The following is a 14,349-nucleotide window of genomic DNA, read 5'->3' as shown; positions in this document are numbered from 1 at the left end:
CGTACCTGTGCGTCAGGGTGACCTGCCTCCTTACTACCTGCAAGTCCAGGAGGACCTGAAACCACTGTGACCTGTGTCAGAACATCATTTTAAATAGCTCTTCCTATTCATCGGAGAAGGCAATGGCACCCCACTCCAGTACTCTTGCCTGGAAAACCCCATGGACGGAGGAGCCTGGTAGGCTGCAGTACATGGGGTCACTATGAGTCAGACACGACTGAGTGACTTTACTTTCACTTTTCACTTTCATGCATTGGAGAAGGAAAATGGCAGCCCACTCCAGTGTTCTTGCCTGGAGAATCCCAGGGATGGGGGAGCCTGGTGGGCTGCCCTCTATGGGGTCGCACAGAGCCAGACACGACTGAAGTGACTTAGCAGCAGCATTCATCTGCTTTGGGAGGAACTGCAAGGTAATTACTGTGGAAATATATGCCTTTCTGGGTTTCATGAGAGAATCTTGTACATAAGCCCATGTAGGCCATTTGCATTTTCCTCTGGAAGGCTCTAGTAAGCCAGGTCACAAGAATATGGACAGCAGAGAAGAGCCCAACAGGCTCCTTTCAGTGAAGGGACAGGAAAAGGGAAGGACACTTGTGGGAACAAGAGGCAACCTGACGCTTCCACGAGTGCCCGGAACTGCCCGCAATCCCCACGTTCAAATCCCGCCCGGCCTTGGGGCTGGACTTTCCTCCTCACTTCACAAAAGCATGAGAAGAAAGATGAACACAGACATTTCTTTTCTCTAGTCATGAAGAAGAATGACACTCAGTGAGCCTCCCTCTCTCTATTGCCTTAGTTTCAAGTCTGGTGAGAGAGAAATAGATGCAGAATTATATCCCACCAAAAAAGATGTATCCCTGAGCAAAATCCAAAGTTAAAAAGACATTATAGAGGGCGCTTTATTTGCCCAAAGTTGATTAAGTGGCTGATATACCTCCAAAGCACTGAAAATCGCAGGTCACACGACATTTCAAAATGACTGTTGAATAGCACTGAAAAATGTGAGGCACAAATTTAAGGTCTCCCTTGCTGCTGCTGCTGCTGCTGCTGCTAAGTCACTTCAGTCTCCCTTAAAACTCTCTAATTTAGAATCAAAGACTGAACAACCATGTAAGCAATGGTGAGTTCCTCGTCAGGGGAATAATCATCATTCTACTTTAGATGTTTATAAAAACTGCTTCTTGTAACCATTACCTCTAAGGGTCTAACATGCAGGCGATTTCCCTTCCTTTTAGCTACTCCCATTAGGTTTACAAAATCATGTAGATGTGGCCAGCAAGACGCAGAAGGCTGGTCCCCCATATTCCATTCCCCTCCCCCAAGGGCAGGATTCTGCTTTGGGGTCCAAGATGAGAGATTCTTCAAGGACTGGTTTTTGAAGAGATGAAGGGCCCAAATGAGGCCAGGTTAAAGAACCAGCTTTGAATCCAGCTGGGAGACGTGAGATGGGGCACTGCATTCAGCAACAACAAGAACATTTCTTTCCTAGTCATGGCTTATAATGACTTGAACAGTTTTCCCTTTCACGTTCCTCTCAGAGCAAATTTACATCTACTAAGAGGTCTAAGCTTTGAATTATCCACCTGGTTTTCAAGGTACACTCTGTAGAGGCATTGCCAGAGCTAATCTGTCAGTCTAAAAGGACATATTTGGCAATTATGTGTGTTTATTTAGCAGTATTAGATGGAATAACATAGTTTAGTAAAGCAAGAGTATTTCTCTTTGCTATGATATGCCAAATATATATTTCAAAATCAGTAAAATTTCAGTAAAAAGTTGAATGAAAAGAATGATTCTTTAGGCAGCGATCATACAGGAAAAAAGAAGGTAAAGGTATCTAAACTGGAAGAGAAGAAGTAAAACTGTCACAGTATACAGATGACATGATACTATATATAGAAAACCCTGAAGACCATTACAAAAATTACCAAAACTGATAAATGAATTCTACAAGGACACAAGATTAACATACAGATACTTGTTACATTTCTTCACGTTAACAGTGAAATACCAGAAAGGGAATGTACATTTAAAAAAATCCCTTTTAAAATCACATCAAAAAAAATTAAAATACTCAGGAAGAAACCTGACCAAGGAGGTGACAGACTTACATGCTGACAACTAGAAAATATTATAAAAGGAAACTGAAGATGATTCAAAGAAATGGAAATCTATCCCATGCTCTTTAATTGTAAGAATTAATATTGCTAAAATGACAATTATCCAAAGCAATCGACAGATTTAAGACAATTGTGAATCAAATTACCCATGACATTTTCCACAGAACTAGAACTAATACTCCTAAACTGTATATGGAACCATAAAGACCCACAATTGCCAAAGCAATCCTGAGGGAAAAGAACAAAGCAAGAGGCATTGCCCTCCCAGGCTTCAGATGATACGGAGCAACAGAAATCAAAATGGCATGATATTGGTATGAAAACAGACAATGTATAAGTGGAGCAGAAGCGAGATCCCAGAAATAAACCCACACATCTACCACCAACAGTCAATTAACCTTCAACAAAGGAGGCAAGACTATACAATGGGGAAAAGACAGTCTCTTCAGCAAGTGGTATCGGGAAAGTTGGACAGCCACACATAAACCAGTGTAGTTAGAACAAAAACACTTAGACCACACGCAAAAATAAATTCAAAATGGCTTAAAGACTAAAACGAGATATGACACCATAAAACTCTTAGAAGAGAACACAGGCAAAATGTTCTCTGACATAAATCGTACCAGTGTTTTCTTTGGTCAGTCTCCAAGGCAATAGAAATAAAAGCAATAATAAACAAATAGGACTAATCGATGTGATACACTTTTGCACACCAAAGAAAACTATAAAACAAAACGACAACCTGTAGAATTGGAGAAAATATTTGCAAATGATGAGACCAACTAGGCTTAATTTCCAATATATACAGACAGTTCATAAAACTCAACAACAAAAAAACAAACAACCCAATCATAACCGGGGCAGAAGACCTAAACAGACATTTTTCCAAAGAAGATATACAGATGACCAACAAGACACATGAAAAGATGCTCAATCTTGCTAATTATTAGAGAAATGCAAAACACAACTTCAAAGAGGTACCACCTCATGAGGGTCAGAATGGCCATCATTGAAAAGTCTACAAATAACAAATGTGGAAGAGGGTGTAGAGAAAAGGGTATGAAGAAAACGGAGCCCTCCTATACTGTTGGTGGGAATGTATTAATAAGTTGATGCAGCCACTATGAAAAACAGTATGGAGGTTTCAATCCCACTTCTGGTTATATATCTGGTGTGTGTTAGTCACTCAGTCATGTCTGACTCTTTGCGATCCCATGGACTAAGACCACCAGGCTCCTCCAGCCATAGAACTCTCCAGGCAAGAAAACTGGAGTGGGTTGCCATGCCTTTCTCCAGAGACAAACTATTACTCAAAAAGACATGGAAACAACCTAAAGTCCATTGACAGATGAATGGATATAGAAGAGGTGGTACCTATATACAATGAAATACTACTCAGTCATAAAAAGAATGAAATGCCATTTGCAGCAACATGGATGGACCTAGAGACTGTCATACTAAGTAAAATAAATCAGACAGAGAAAGAGAAATACCACATGATATCACTTATATGTGGAATATAAATATGACATATTTATATGTTCATATAATCCGATCTCCAAAATACTCACTGATATGTGTACTTGTTTAAGAAACAGAACAAAAGAAAACAGAATCAGAGCCCAGGAACAGGTCAGTTCAGCGCTCCACCATCACAGCAACCACGTGCTGGGTCTACATGGAGCATTCTGCATGTGCTGACCTATCTATACAGTCCTCAAAGCAGCTCGAGGAGGTGGCACTGCTAGCTGTCTTGCAAGGGAGAGAAAACTGAGGAGCACAGAGATGGAATTCTGTGCCCCGTCTTCTTTCTCACTATACTGTACTGCATCCCTGGTTAATCATTTATTAAGGGTTAAGTTCTCCGTTTCCCCACAGCATCAACACCCTGTAATTCTCAAAGCTCCACAGTTTCAAAGGAAGCCCTCAAAGACAATCACCTCTGAAAAAAGATAGCTTTATTTTCTACAGCAAAATTCCATCTGTAAGACACTTAAAATTCATGTTTCCCTACAGGAACCTCTCAAGTGCTAAACATTTATCACTTTGTTATTAGTAGTATGTGGTTTTCAGTGGGTAGAACTGTGGCATCTGAGGAAGTGTGAGTGCAGAAATCTGCCTGGGTAAGTTACTAAATCATAGGCTCATAAAACAGATGAAAGAACAAAAAAACAAACCCTGGTATCTGATGAAACTGTTGAAAATACCCGCTGCTATGCTCTATTGGGGGAAAAGGGATCAACCCTTTAATGCAATTTGAAAAAAAAAAATCAACATAAAAGCAATTGAACTTAGGTGCTTTATAAAAAGAATATATGAGAATGTTCTGACATGCATACCTGAGGTACAACTGACATTTTCTTCCTTAAATCGTGAAGTCCAATACTGGTTATCAAGTTTTTATCAATCGAAATTGTACCTTGGAAGTCTGAGAATCTGAAAAGGGCAGCAATGAGGGAACTTTTTCCAGCTCCTGTTTTTCCCACGATGCAAATCTGTAGAGCAATCCAGGAGGGATTAAGAATTAACAATATGCAGCCAACCTAGGAGAAACCCTGGATATTGATGATGAATTTTAAAAGTTCTATATAGAGTAGTCTATAAGTTTGTTAAGCATGGCCCTATTGACATTATGGGCCAGGTGATTCATTGTTGGGGCGTCAGGGGGCTTGTCCTGTGTATTGTAGGTAGTTTAGCAGTATCTGTGGACTCTATCCACTTGACACCAGACACAGCCTCCAAATTGTGACAACTAAAAGTGGCATATATTCACAAATGTCCCTGGTTGAGACTCCCTGGTCCTCAAAAGAGTTAAAAACAAAAACAGAATCAATCTACTGGCAGTGGAAAAGCCAGCAGTCTCCTAAGTGGTCCATAAGAAGTTCACTTGTAAATTAACTTTATTCCTACTGTCTAGGATTTTTGACCTTGAGAATTACACAGATAGTTTTAGAGATGTCAACAAGTCAAGTCAGAAGTGTTATACACAAACAAGGACTTATTTTCTCAGGGATCTGTTATTTGAGAAGAATTATTCCTTGACAGAAACTAAAGCATTTCCTGATGGCAAACATATTAATTATATTCTATCTTGAAACATCTTAAAATTATAAAATGCAGGTCTCAGTGACTTAAAAGACATTGGTCTGCGATCAACAACAACATTTGCTCTTTATATGGGAACTTTCATTGGAACAGTTCAAAAGGCATTTTATAAACAATACAACTGTTTCTTGGAAAGATACATGCAAGTTTCAGTCTAGTTATTAAAACCCAAGTAGAGAGAAATTAAGTGCATTAAGAATAAGATTAAGGAATCAATATAACGCAGGTAAAACACTGGTTAGGAATAAAATTATACTGTAATAATTGGCTTTCAGATGTGTGCCTCTAAACATATACTATACAGAAACTGGCCTTTTTTTTTAACCAATGAGCTTGCCCAGCTCCCTTGTGGAAGTTTCCAAGAGATGATTTCATTTCTCTTTAGGAATTTGAAATTGAGGGGTGTTACACAAGCTTTCAACCATTTGTAAATTCATTCAGTAAAATTTTAAAACCCATGGCTTTGTACAGAGAAGAACTAAATCTTTCAGAACACTGTAATCAGAACACTGGGAGCTTTTCACATTTTCTCATTTAAATGTCTCCAAAGTTTCAAATGTCTGTCTGCAAACTCAATCATAGCATTTCAAAAAAGAATTTTTCTCTATTAAGATTAAATGTAAGAATAGTGAGTTTAGATATTTTTATTATTTTGTAGCCATTTTGTACTTTATGCTATACCCCAATTTATATAACACAGGTAGGCCATTTTCTGCTTATAGGCAGGGCATCGGTTCGGTTTGGTTCGGTTCGGTCGCTCAGTCGTGTCTGACTCTTTGCGACTCCATGGACTGTAGCCTACCAGGCTTCTCCGTCCATGGGATTCTCCAGGCAAGAATACTGGAGTGGGTTACCATTTCCTTCTCCAGGGGATCTTCCCGACCCAGGGATCGAACCTGGGTCTCCCGCATTGGAGGCAGACGCTTTAACCTCTGAGCCACCAGGGAATGTGTGTATATATATGATTCATGTTCTGTGTACACACAGACCTTGACCATGCTGTGGCTTTAGTTCCAGACAACCACAATAATGTGAACATTCCAAAATACAGTAATTCATACTAAAGTTTTTGTTCCTCTTTACATACAAAAGTTATGTTTATACTATACTGTAGTCTACTAATTGGATAATAGAATTATGTCTGGAAAATAATGCGCATACCTTAATTTTCAAACACTTAAATGCTAACCACATTATTGTGGTTACATTTAATCTCTATAGACCTCATGCCCTGCTTAGGGCAGCACTCATTTTTTATCTGATCCCATCAGGTGGTGAAAGGATCTCACACTGTCTCTGACTCCAGGTTCAGGCAGGGCTGGGCCTGTGGGAAATCCCTCCAGTCCCTGCAGGAGGCCGGTGTGGGGAAGGCAGGAGCAGGATGAAAACTGCCTGTGATGAAGACAGACTCCATGGAAAGATGCAAGGAAATGCAGTGGAATCACAGGGTATTAAATTATGATGCAAAGACATGCTTTGCAGAATATACAAGTGAATAAATCTGTAGGGTAAGTGACACAGAACCTTCTAGAGCCTCGTGCTCAGTTCCACAGAGGTTTGGGTGATTCATGAGCTCAATTTCAAACTATCAAAGGAAATATCTTGGAAACCACAGATTATGAGTCATCAAAAACTGCCTATGGGAGAGAAAGGACTTTACTGGAAGGTCTTGTTCAAATGAGACTCTGAGTCAAGAGGTTTGGGTGAGCCTGAGACTCTGCATTTCTAAGAAGCTCCAGGAGACACAGGTGCTGCTGGCTCTGGCACCACAGTCTGAGTCACAGGGAATCAGGAAGCAGGCAGGGGAAGGGGGACAATCTGGGAGTGAGGAGAGGGGTTTCTGAGAAAATATCATGTAAAAAAGGAGTAAAGATAGGAAACATATTTTTGTATATTATAGCAAGGTCTAGTAAGCATCTATAAAAATGGATTATCCAAGCAATAGCTCTGAGCAAGAAAAAAAAAAATCAATCTACCTCTAGTGATGGAAAATGCTCTAAAATGGCCCAGGACTCTCTAAAATGATCAAATCAATTACAAAATCATCTATGTGAGAAATGCAGCCCATGTTCAGAATCTACCCAGGAAGACTAGGGTGATATTTACCTCGTTTGGGGTCTTTATTTTTACTTGCTATTTCTTCTACAAATTAGAAACCAGCATAGTACCTTCTACACTTTCTTACTGACTCTATCGTCCAGGAATCAGGACAGCAGAGGAAACAATGGAAAAAGAACAGAGCCCCAATTCTGCCAGGCGGGCTCACTCCCATGTCCCTTCCAGCAGCCTCTCCCAATCAAATCGAATACCAAAGGAGTGACCTGGAGTGACGGGGGTGGGACAGGTGAGCAGGAGAGGAAACATGGGATGTACACAGGTGGAGTGCAATGGTTTCATGAACACACTGCGTGGGTATAATCTCCAAACTCAGAAATGAAGCTACTGGTGATGCTCTGAGTAGACCAAGCCACATGAAAAGTCAAGTTATCACACTTCAGTCTCCAAACCTAATTTTCCCTCAAGCGTTTCAGAATCTCAGGTTAACTCTAAGACTCTGGGGGTTTAAAATGGAAGAATAAAAGTACGTTTGTCCCTAAGGTGTACTATAGTTTCATACAATAATAATTAATATTTTTGGCATCTGGGGAAATGTAAGATGAGTGTGAATGAACAGAATTACATTTGTAACGGGAAATCTGACAGACACATGGCTGTACATGAGCTCCAGTGAATGTTTTCCCAGCACAGGAGTCTTCACCTTCTTCCTGGCCTTCAGTGAAACTGGAAATAATAAGGAGAGAGCTTTTGCCATTTGATTTACTGAAACTGCTCCCGGGGCATCATTCAGGCATCAAGGTGAATTTTTTTTTTCATATCACAAGTGTTGTTGTTGTTTAGTTGCTAAGTCATGGCTGATTCTTTTGCAACCTCATGGACTGGAGCCTGCCAGGCTCCTCTGTTCATGGGACTCTCCAGGCAAGAATACTGGAATGAGTTGCCATTTCCTTCTCCAGGGGATCTTCCCAACCCAGGGACTGAACCCACATCTCCTGCTTGGCAGGTGGATTCTCTACCACTGAACCACCACGGACGCCCATGTCACAAGGGTTATCACTCATTAAATTATAGCTATACTCTACTAGATGTGTCTATGGTGGAAAGAGTTTTAGAGAACCGTTCTTAAAGTATTTAAAATGCAAGGTAATCAGTTTATGGAGTTGCCTTGTGTGTGTTTTGGCTACTGGTTGCTACTGTGTTACTCACTCACCCTCCCAGCCAGCAGTCCCTCAGCACCCTCTCTGTGCCCTGCAGAATGCCACTTGCAGGGGAACAAAGATGAAAACAGATGCTATCTGATCTTAAGAAGCCTCAGGGTTCTCTGTGACACAGATTCAAAATTACAAAGCATACCACAGGTGCTTTTAACTGTGATAAAATTTACCAATTTAACCATTTTTAAGTGGACAGTTTAATGTTAAGTACATTCACATTGTTGTACAACCAACCTCCAGATTATTTTTGCCTTGTAAAACTATACCCATTAAAAAACATCTTCCCATTCTCCGGCAACCATCTTTCTACTTCCTGTCTTTATGAACTTTTTTCACTGTAGGAACCTCATACAAGTGGAATCATACAGTATTTATTCTTTTTGTGTCTGGCTTATTTCACATATCATGATGTCCTCGGGGTTCATCCATGAGTCAGAATTTTCTTCCTCTTTTAAAACTGAAATAATATTGCATTTTAAGGACGTAATACATTTTGTTTATCCACTCCCTTTCACCAACACGGGCACTTGGGTTGCTTCCTACTTTAGCAGCTATGAACACAAGTGTACCATACACACTATCTTAAAGAATATGTAAGATCCTGTGGAAGCATAGAGGGGCTTGAAGAGGCACATGCATTAGAGTTGACTGTGAAAATGAGGATACAACCACCATCTAGATGATGGAGGAGAAGTGTCCCTGGGGTCTAGGGAAACATTCACACTGGAAGCTGGAGGACAAGGTGCTCTGGGAGAATGTACACAAGACAGAGTGTGAGATGGTTGGATGGCATAAAGGACTCAATGGACATGAGCTTGAGCAAACTCAGAGAGATAGTGAAGGACAGGGAAGCCTGGCCTGCTGCAGTCCCTGGGGTCGCAAAGAGTCGGACACAACTTAGCAACTGAACAACAACAACAACACAAGATCCAAGTGTAGGGGGTGTGTGTATGGACTGGAGGCTGGAGAGGTAGGTGGGGAAAGAGATTCCTACTGCCTTGTCTGTTATGGTTTATTCTCTTCTTAATGAGTCAACCCTAGTCCAAGCTGGGGGTCCCACGCTGAGTGTGATAGGAACATCACCAGCAGACATGGACACTGGCAAGATCACAAACCCTTCGGCCATCTCCCATGTGGATCTTCCCCTGCTCCTTTCATTTTGCGTTCATCCACTTTAAGCAAGTCTCTAGACTCTGCGTCCAGCTGGGGGCTCTGGTTCCTCACCCTTGACAGACTCACAATTCTGGACTCTTCTCTGATGGCCCCAAGCTGGCGAAACAGTCCCTATTTGGAGTGTACCTAGGGGTGAACTATGGTTCCAGCATCATCTTACCCAGGCCAGCAAGGATCAGATCTGTGCTAAAGAAAGAAGCAGTCTGTGGGTGACAGCAGGGGGATGACAGCTCATTGTGGGTGGACAAGTCTATGGGAAGGGCCAAGGGACAGAGGAGGAGGCTGCAACTGAAAGGTGTCATGGGAGGAAGAGAAGATTCCAGAAGTATAAAGAAGAACAGAAGGAGATATTGGAGAGATAGGGACAGGGCGAAAGGGTTGACTTCAGAGACTCACATGAATAATCGGGTGAAACATATAGTATCCTGGGTCAGGTTAAGTTCCAGCTCCAGGATCCAGGGCCCACTAACCACCATGAGGGAGCTCACAACACAAGTGCTGGGATCCTCACTACACGGTCAGTTTCCAAGAAAGTTTCACCCATGATGTCATTGACCTAATCTGCATCCAAGAGGAACAAAGAGTTTCCTGACACATGGACAAGGAAGTCAACAGCAGATGTGGTGCTAAATCTAGATTTTAAAGAGGTAAATGGCATAAACAAACCTTTTCTTTTGGTTCAGTGCTTACTGTCAGGTCCTTCAATACCAGAGGCCCATCTGAGCTGTACTTGAAATTCACATTGTTAAAGGCAATCATTCCATTGTCAGGCCAGTATGCTGGTGGACGAAAGTCAAGTTCCAAGGGTGCTTCTTTCTCAAGCTCTGTATATTCAATCACCCTTTCTGCTGACATCATCTGAAAGACACATGGCATCACATGGGTTAGAAAGAGAGGGTCTGGTTTATGCATGTTCAGTGACTGTAAATGAGACATTTTGCCTTTTCATCTTGATATCTGCTTTTGCATGGTTAAGAATATCCCAGGTCTTATCATCCCCAAAGCACAGAAGTAGAAGTCTAAGGAGGACTTTGATAATATGCCATTTTCTTGTAACACTTTCACTTATAGCTACATCCTTCAACTAAAGGATGTATTAAAACTAAAAACTTTAGAAAGATGGTAAGATTTAATTGATCCACCTGAATAGGCAAACAAGAGTTTTGTCAAAGAAAAGAATAATTAGGAACACTAATCAGTAATGTGCGGCTATAGAAGGGCCCTGTGATGAGCAGAAATGGACAGTCATCAAGCCTCATTTAAATTATTAGTCACTTTCTACTTTATAAGAAGAGAGAAGTGGAAAGATTTCATTATTATTGCTTTTCTCCCTTTAGAAGAAGATGTAAATATTCAAAAAAGGACAAAATTTACATATTCATTAAGACCTACTAAACAACCACAATTAGACAAATTTGATAGCATATTTCGAGATGTAGCTTATCCTACAAGAAGGGACACCCACTAATTCAGGTGGTCAACAAGTATAAATGCTAAAATGGGAGATGGCTAGGAGATATGTTAATTAAACAACCAACCTTAAAATGTTAAATTTTACTTTTACCAAAAAGGAGAAATTACCCATTAAGGAACAAAAATAAACAAACCCCTAAGAAATTAACTTATGTCCTCTTTAGGATTTTAGAACTTCCTTCCTACAGTGACATTTATTATCTTTGAAGACATCTGGTGATGAATATAAAACCTGCTGCCACGATACACATAAGACTGAAAACAAGACATATGTATTTTATTTAACATTAATTTGAACAGATGGAGGAAGGATTTCAAAACCCTTGTTACCACAATGTAAAAATAACAGCTTTACTACTTAACGCAAGAATTGCTTTTATGCCATTTAATGGTAAGGAGACCAGAAGAGGGTAAGAACATAAACATCACCATGTTCTCCACTTCGGTGCTTTGCCTGACACACCACTGGAACATCCTCATGAGTGTGAGGGCAAGAGACAGGACCAGGCCAACCTGCCCAGGAGTCCAAGCTAAAGGAGGAAGAAGAATAAAGTCAGTCCCATTCTTCTTTAAATTTTATTTTGTCAAAGTATAGTTGATTTGTCTTTGCTGTACAGCAAAGTGATTCGGTTATATACACATTTTTCATATTCTTTTCCATTACAGTTTACCACAGGTTATTGAATATAGTCCCTTGTGCTATACAATTAGACCTTGCTGTATATCCGTACTATATGTAATAGTTGACATCTGCTAATCCCAAATTCCCAATCCATCCCTCCCCCGTAGCAACCATAAGTCTGTCCTCTATGTCTGTGAGTCTGTTTCTGTTTCACAGGTTAAGTTCATTTAAGTCTTATTTTAGATTCCACATATAAGTGATGGGCTTCCCTGGTGCCTCAGTGGTAAAGAATCCTCCTGCCAATGCAAGAGACTTGAGTTCTATCCCTGGGTTGGGAAGATCCCCTGGAGAAGGAAATGGCAACCCACTCCAGTATTCTTGCCTGGGAAATCCCATGGACAGAGGAGCCTGATGGGCTACAGTCCATGGGTCACAAAAGAGTTGAACATGACTGAGTGACTAAAGAACAATAACCACATTTAAGTGGTATCATGTGGTATTTCTATTTTACTTCACTTAGTATGACAATCCCTAGGTCCATCCATGTTACTGCAAATTGCACTACTGAATTCTTTTTTACATCCATTGTATACATGTATCACATCTTCTTTATCCATTCATCGGTTGATGGACATTTACATGGCTTCCATGTCTTGGTTATTGTGAATAGTGCTCCTATGATGCAGCAGGGTGCATACATCTTTTTGAATAACAGTTTTGTCCAGATATACACTCAGGAGTGGGACTGCTGGATCATATGGCAACTCTATTAGTTTTTTGAGGGACCTCCATACTGTTTTCCATAGTGGCTGCACCAATTTACATTCCCGTAAACAGTGTAGAAAGGCTTCCTTTTCCCCACACCCTTTCCATCATTTGTTATCTGTAAGACTTCTTAACGATGGCCATTTGACTGGTATGGCATGGGGTCTCATTATAGTTTTAATTTGCATTTCTCTAATAATTAGCAATGTTGAGCACATTTGCTTGGGCCTGTTGGCCATCAGTATGTTCTTTAGAAAAATGTCTATTTAGGTCTTTTGCACACTTTTCAATTGGGCTTTTGTTGTTGTTGTTCAGTTCAGTTCAGTCGCTCAGTCATGTCCAACTCTTTGCGACCCCATGAATCACAGCACGCCAGGCCTCCTGTCCATCACCAACTCCCGGAGTTCACTCAAACTCATGTCCATCAAGTCGGTGATGCCATCCAGCCATCTCATTCTCTGTCATCCCCTTCTCATTCTGCCTTCAATCTTTCCCAGCATCAGGGTCTTTTCCAATGAGTCAGCTCTTCACATCAGGTGGCCAAAGTATTGGAGTTTCAGCTTCAACATCAGTCCTTCCAATGTACACCCAGGACTGATCTCCCTTAGGATGGACTGGTTGGATCTCCTAGCAGTCCAAGGGACTCTCAAGAGTCTTCTCCCACACCACAGTTCAAAAGTATCAGTTCTTCGGCAATCAGCTTTCTTTATAGTACAACTCTCATATCCATACATGACCACTGGAAAAACCAGACGAGTTGACTCACTGGAAAAGACTCTGATGCTGGGAAGGGTTGGGGGCGGGAGGAGAAGGGGACGACCGAGAATGAGATGGCTGGATGGTATCACCGACTCTGTGGACATGAGTTTGAGTGAACTCAGGGAGTTGGTGATGGATAGGGAGGCCTGGCGTGCTGTGATTCATGGGGTCGCGGAGAGTCGGACACGACTGAGCGACTGAACTGAACTGAACTGAACTGAACTGACTAGACGGACCTCTGTTGACAAAGTAATGTCTTTGCTTTTTAATATGCTGTCTAGATTGGTCATAACTTTCCTTCCAAGGAGTAAGCGGCTTTTAATTTCATTGCTGTAATCACCATCTTCAGTGATTTTAGAGCCCAGAAAAATAAAGTCAGCCACTGTTTCCACTGTTTCCCCATCTATGTGCCATGAAGTGATGGGACCAGAGGCCATGATCTTAGTTTTCTGAATGTTGAGCTTTAAGCCAACTTTTTCACTCTCCTCTTTCACTTTCATCAAGAGGCTCTTTAGTTCCTCTTCACTTTCTGCCATTAGAGTGGTGTCATCTGCATATCTGAGGTTATTGAGATTTCTCCCAGCAATCTTGATTCTAGCTTGTGCTTCATCCAGCCCAGCGTTCCTCATGATGTACTCTGCATATAAGTTAAATAAGCAGAGTGACAATATACATCCTTGATGTACTCCTTTTCCTATTTGGAACCAGTCTGTTCTTCCATGTCCAGTTCTAACTGTTGCTTCCTGACCTGCATATAGGTTTCTCAAGAGGCAGGTCAGGTGGTCTTTCAGAATTTTCCACAGCTTCTTGGGATCCACACAGTCAAAGGCTTTGACATAGTCAATAAAGCAGAATGAGATGTTTTACTGGAACTCTATTGCTTTTTCAATGATCCATCAGATGTTGGCAATTTGATCTCTGGTTCCTCTGCCTTTTCTAAAACCAGCTTGAACATCTGGAAGTTCACAGTTCACGTATTGCTGAAGCCTGGCTTGGAGAATTTTGAGCATGACTTTACTAGTGTGTGAGATGAGTGCAATCGTGCGGTAGTTTGAGCATT

At 41.1% G+C, this 14,349-nt stretch overlaps 1 protein-coding gene across 1 annotated transcript in view; it reads right to left on the bottom strand.

The window, feature by feature from the left end:
- The window catches only part of LOC129556575 (ATP-binding cassette sub-family C member 4-like), a 113,941-nt gene that overhangs the window by 15,225 nt on the left and 84,367 nt on the right, over positions 1 to 14,349 (bottom strand). Inside the window, exons 24-26 of the mRNA XM_088842843.1 lie at positions 11,573 to 11,673; positions 10,337 to 10,528; positions 4,460 to 4,615 (exon numbers count right to left, since the gene is read on the bottom strand). Coding sequence (XP_088698969.1) covers positions 4,460 to 4,615; positions 10,337 to 10,528; positions 11,573 to 11,673 — 449 coding nt within the window. The remainder of the gene's footprint in view (positions 1 to 4,459; positions 4,616 to 10,336; positions 10,529 to 11,572; positions 11,674 to 14,349) is intronic.

Source organism: Moschus berezovskii, chromosome 13, assembly GCF_049115385.1.
Source record: "Moschus berezovskii isolate FMDL1 chromosome 13, NW_MosBer_1.0, whole genome shotgun sequence".
In the NCBI taxonomy this organism is placed as follows: domain Eukaryota; kingdom Metazoa; phylum Chordata; class Mammalia; order Artiodactyla; family Moschidae; genus Moschus; species Moschus berezovskii.
The sequence above is the reverse complement of the archived record's forward strand: the minus strand, read 5'-3'. Positions and strand labels throughout refer to the sequence as shown.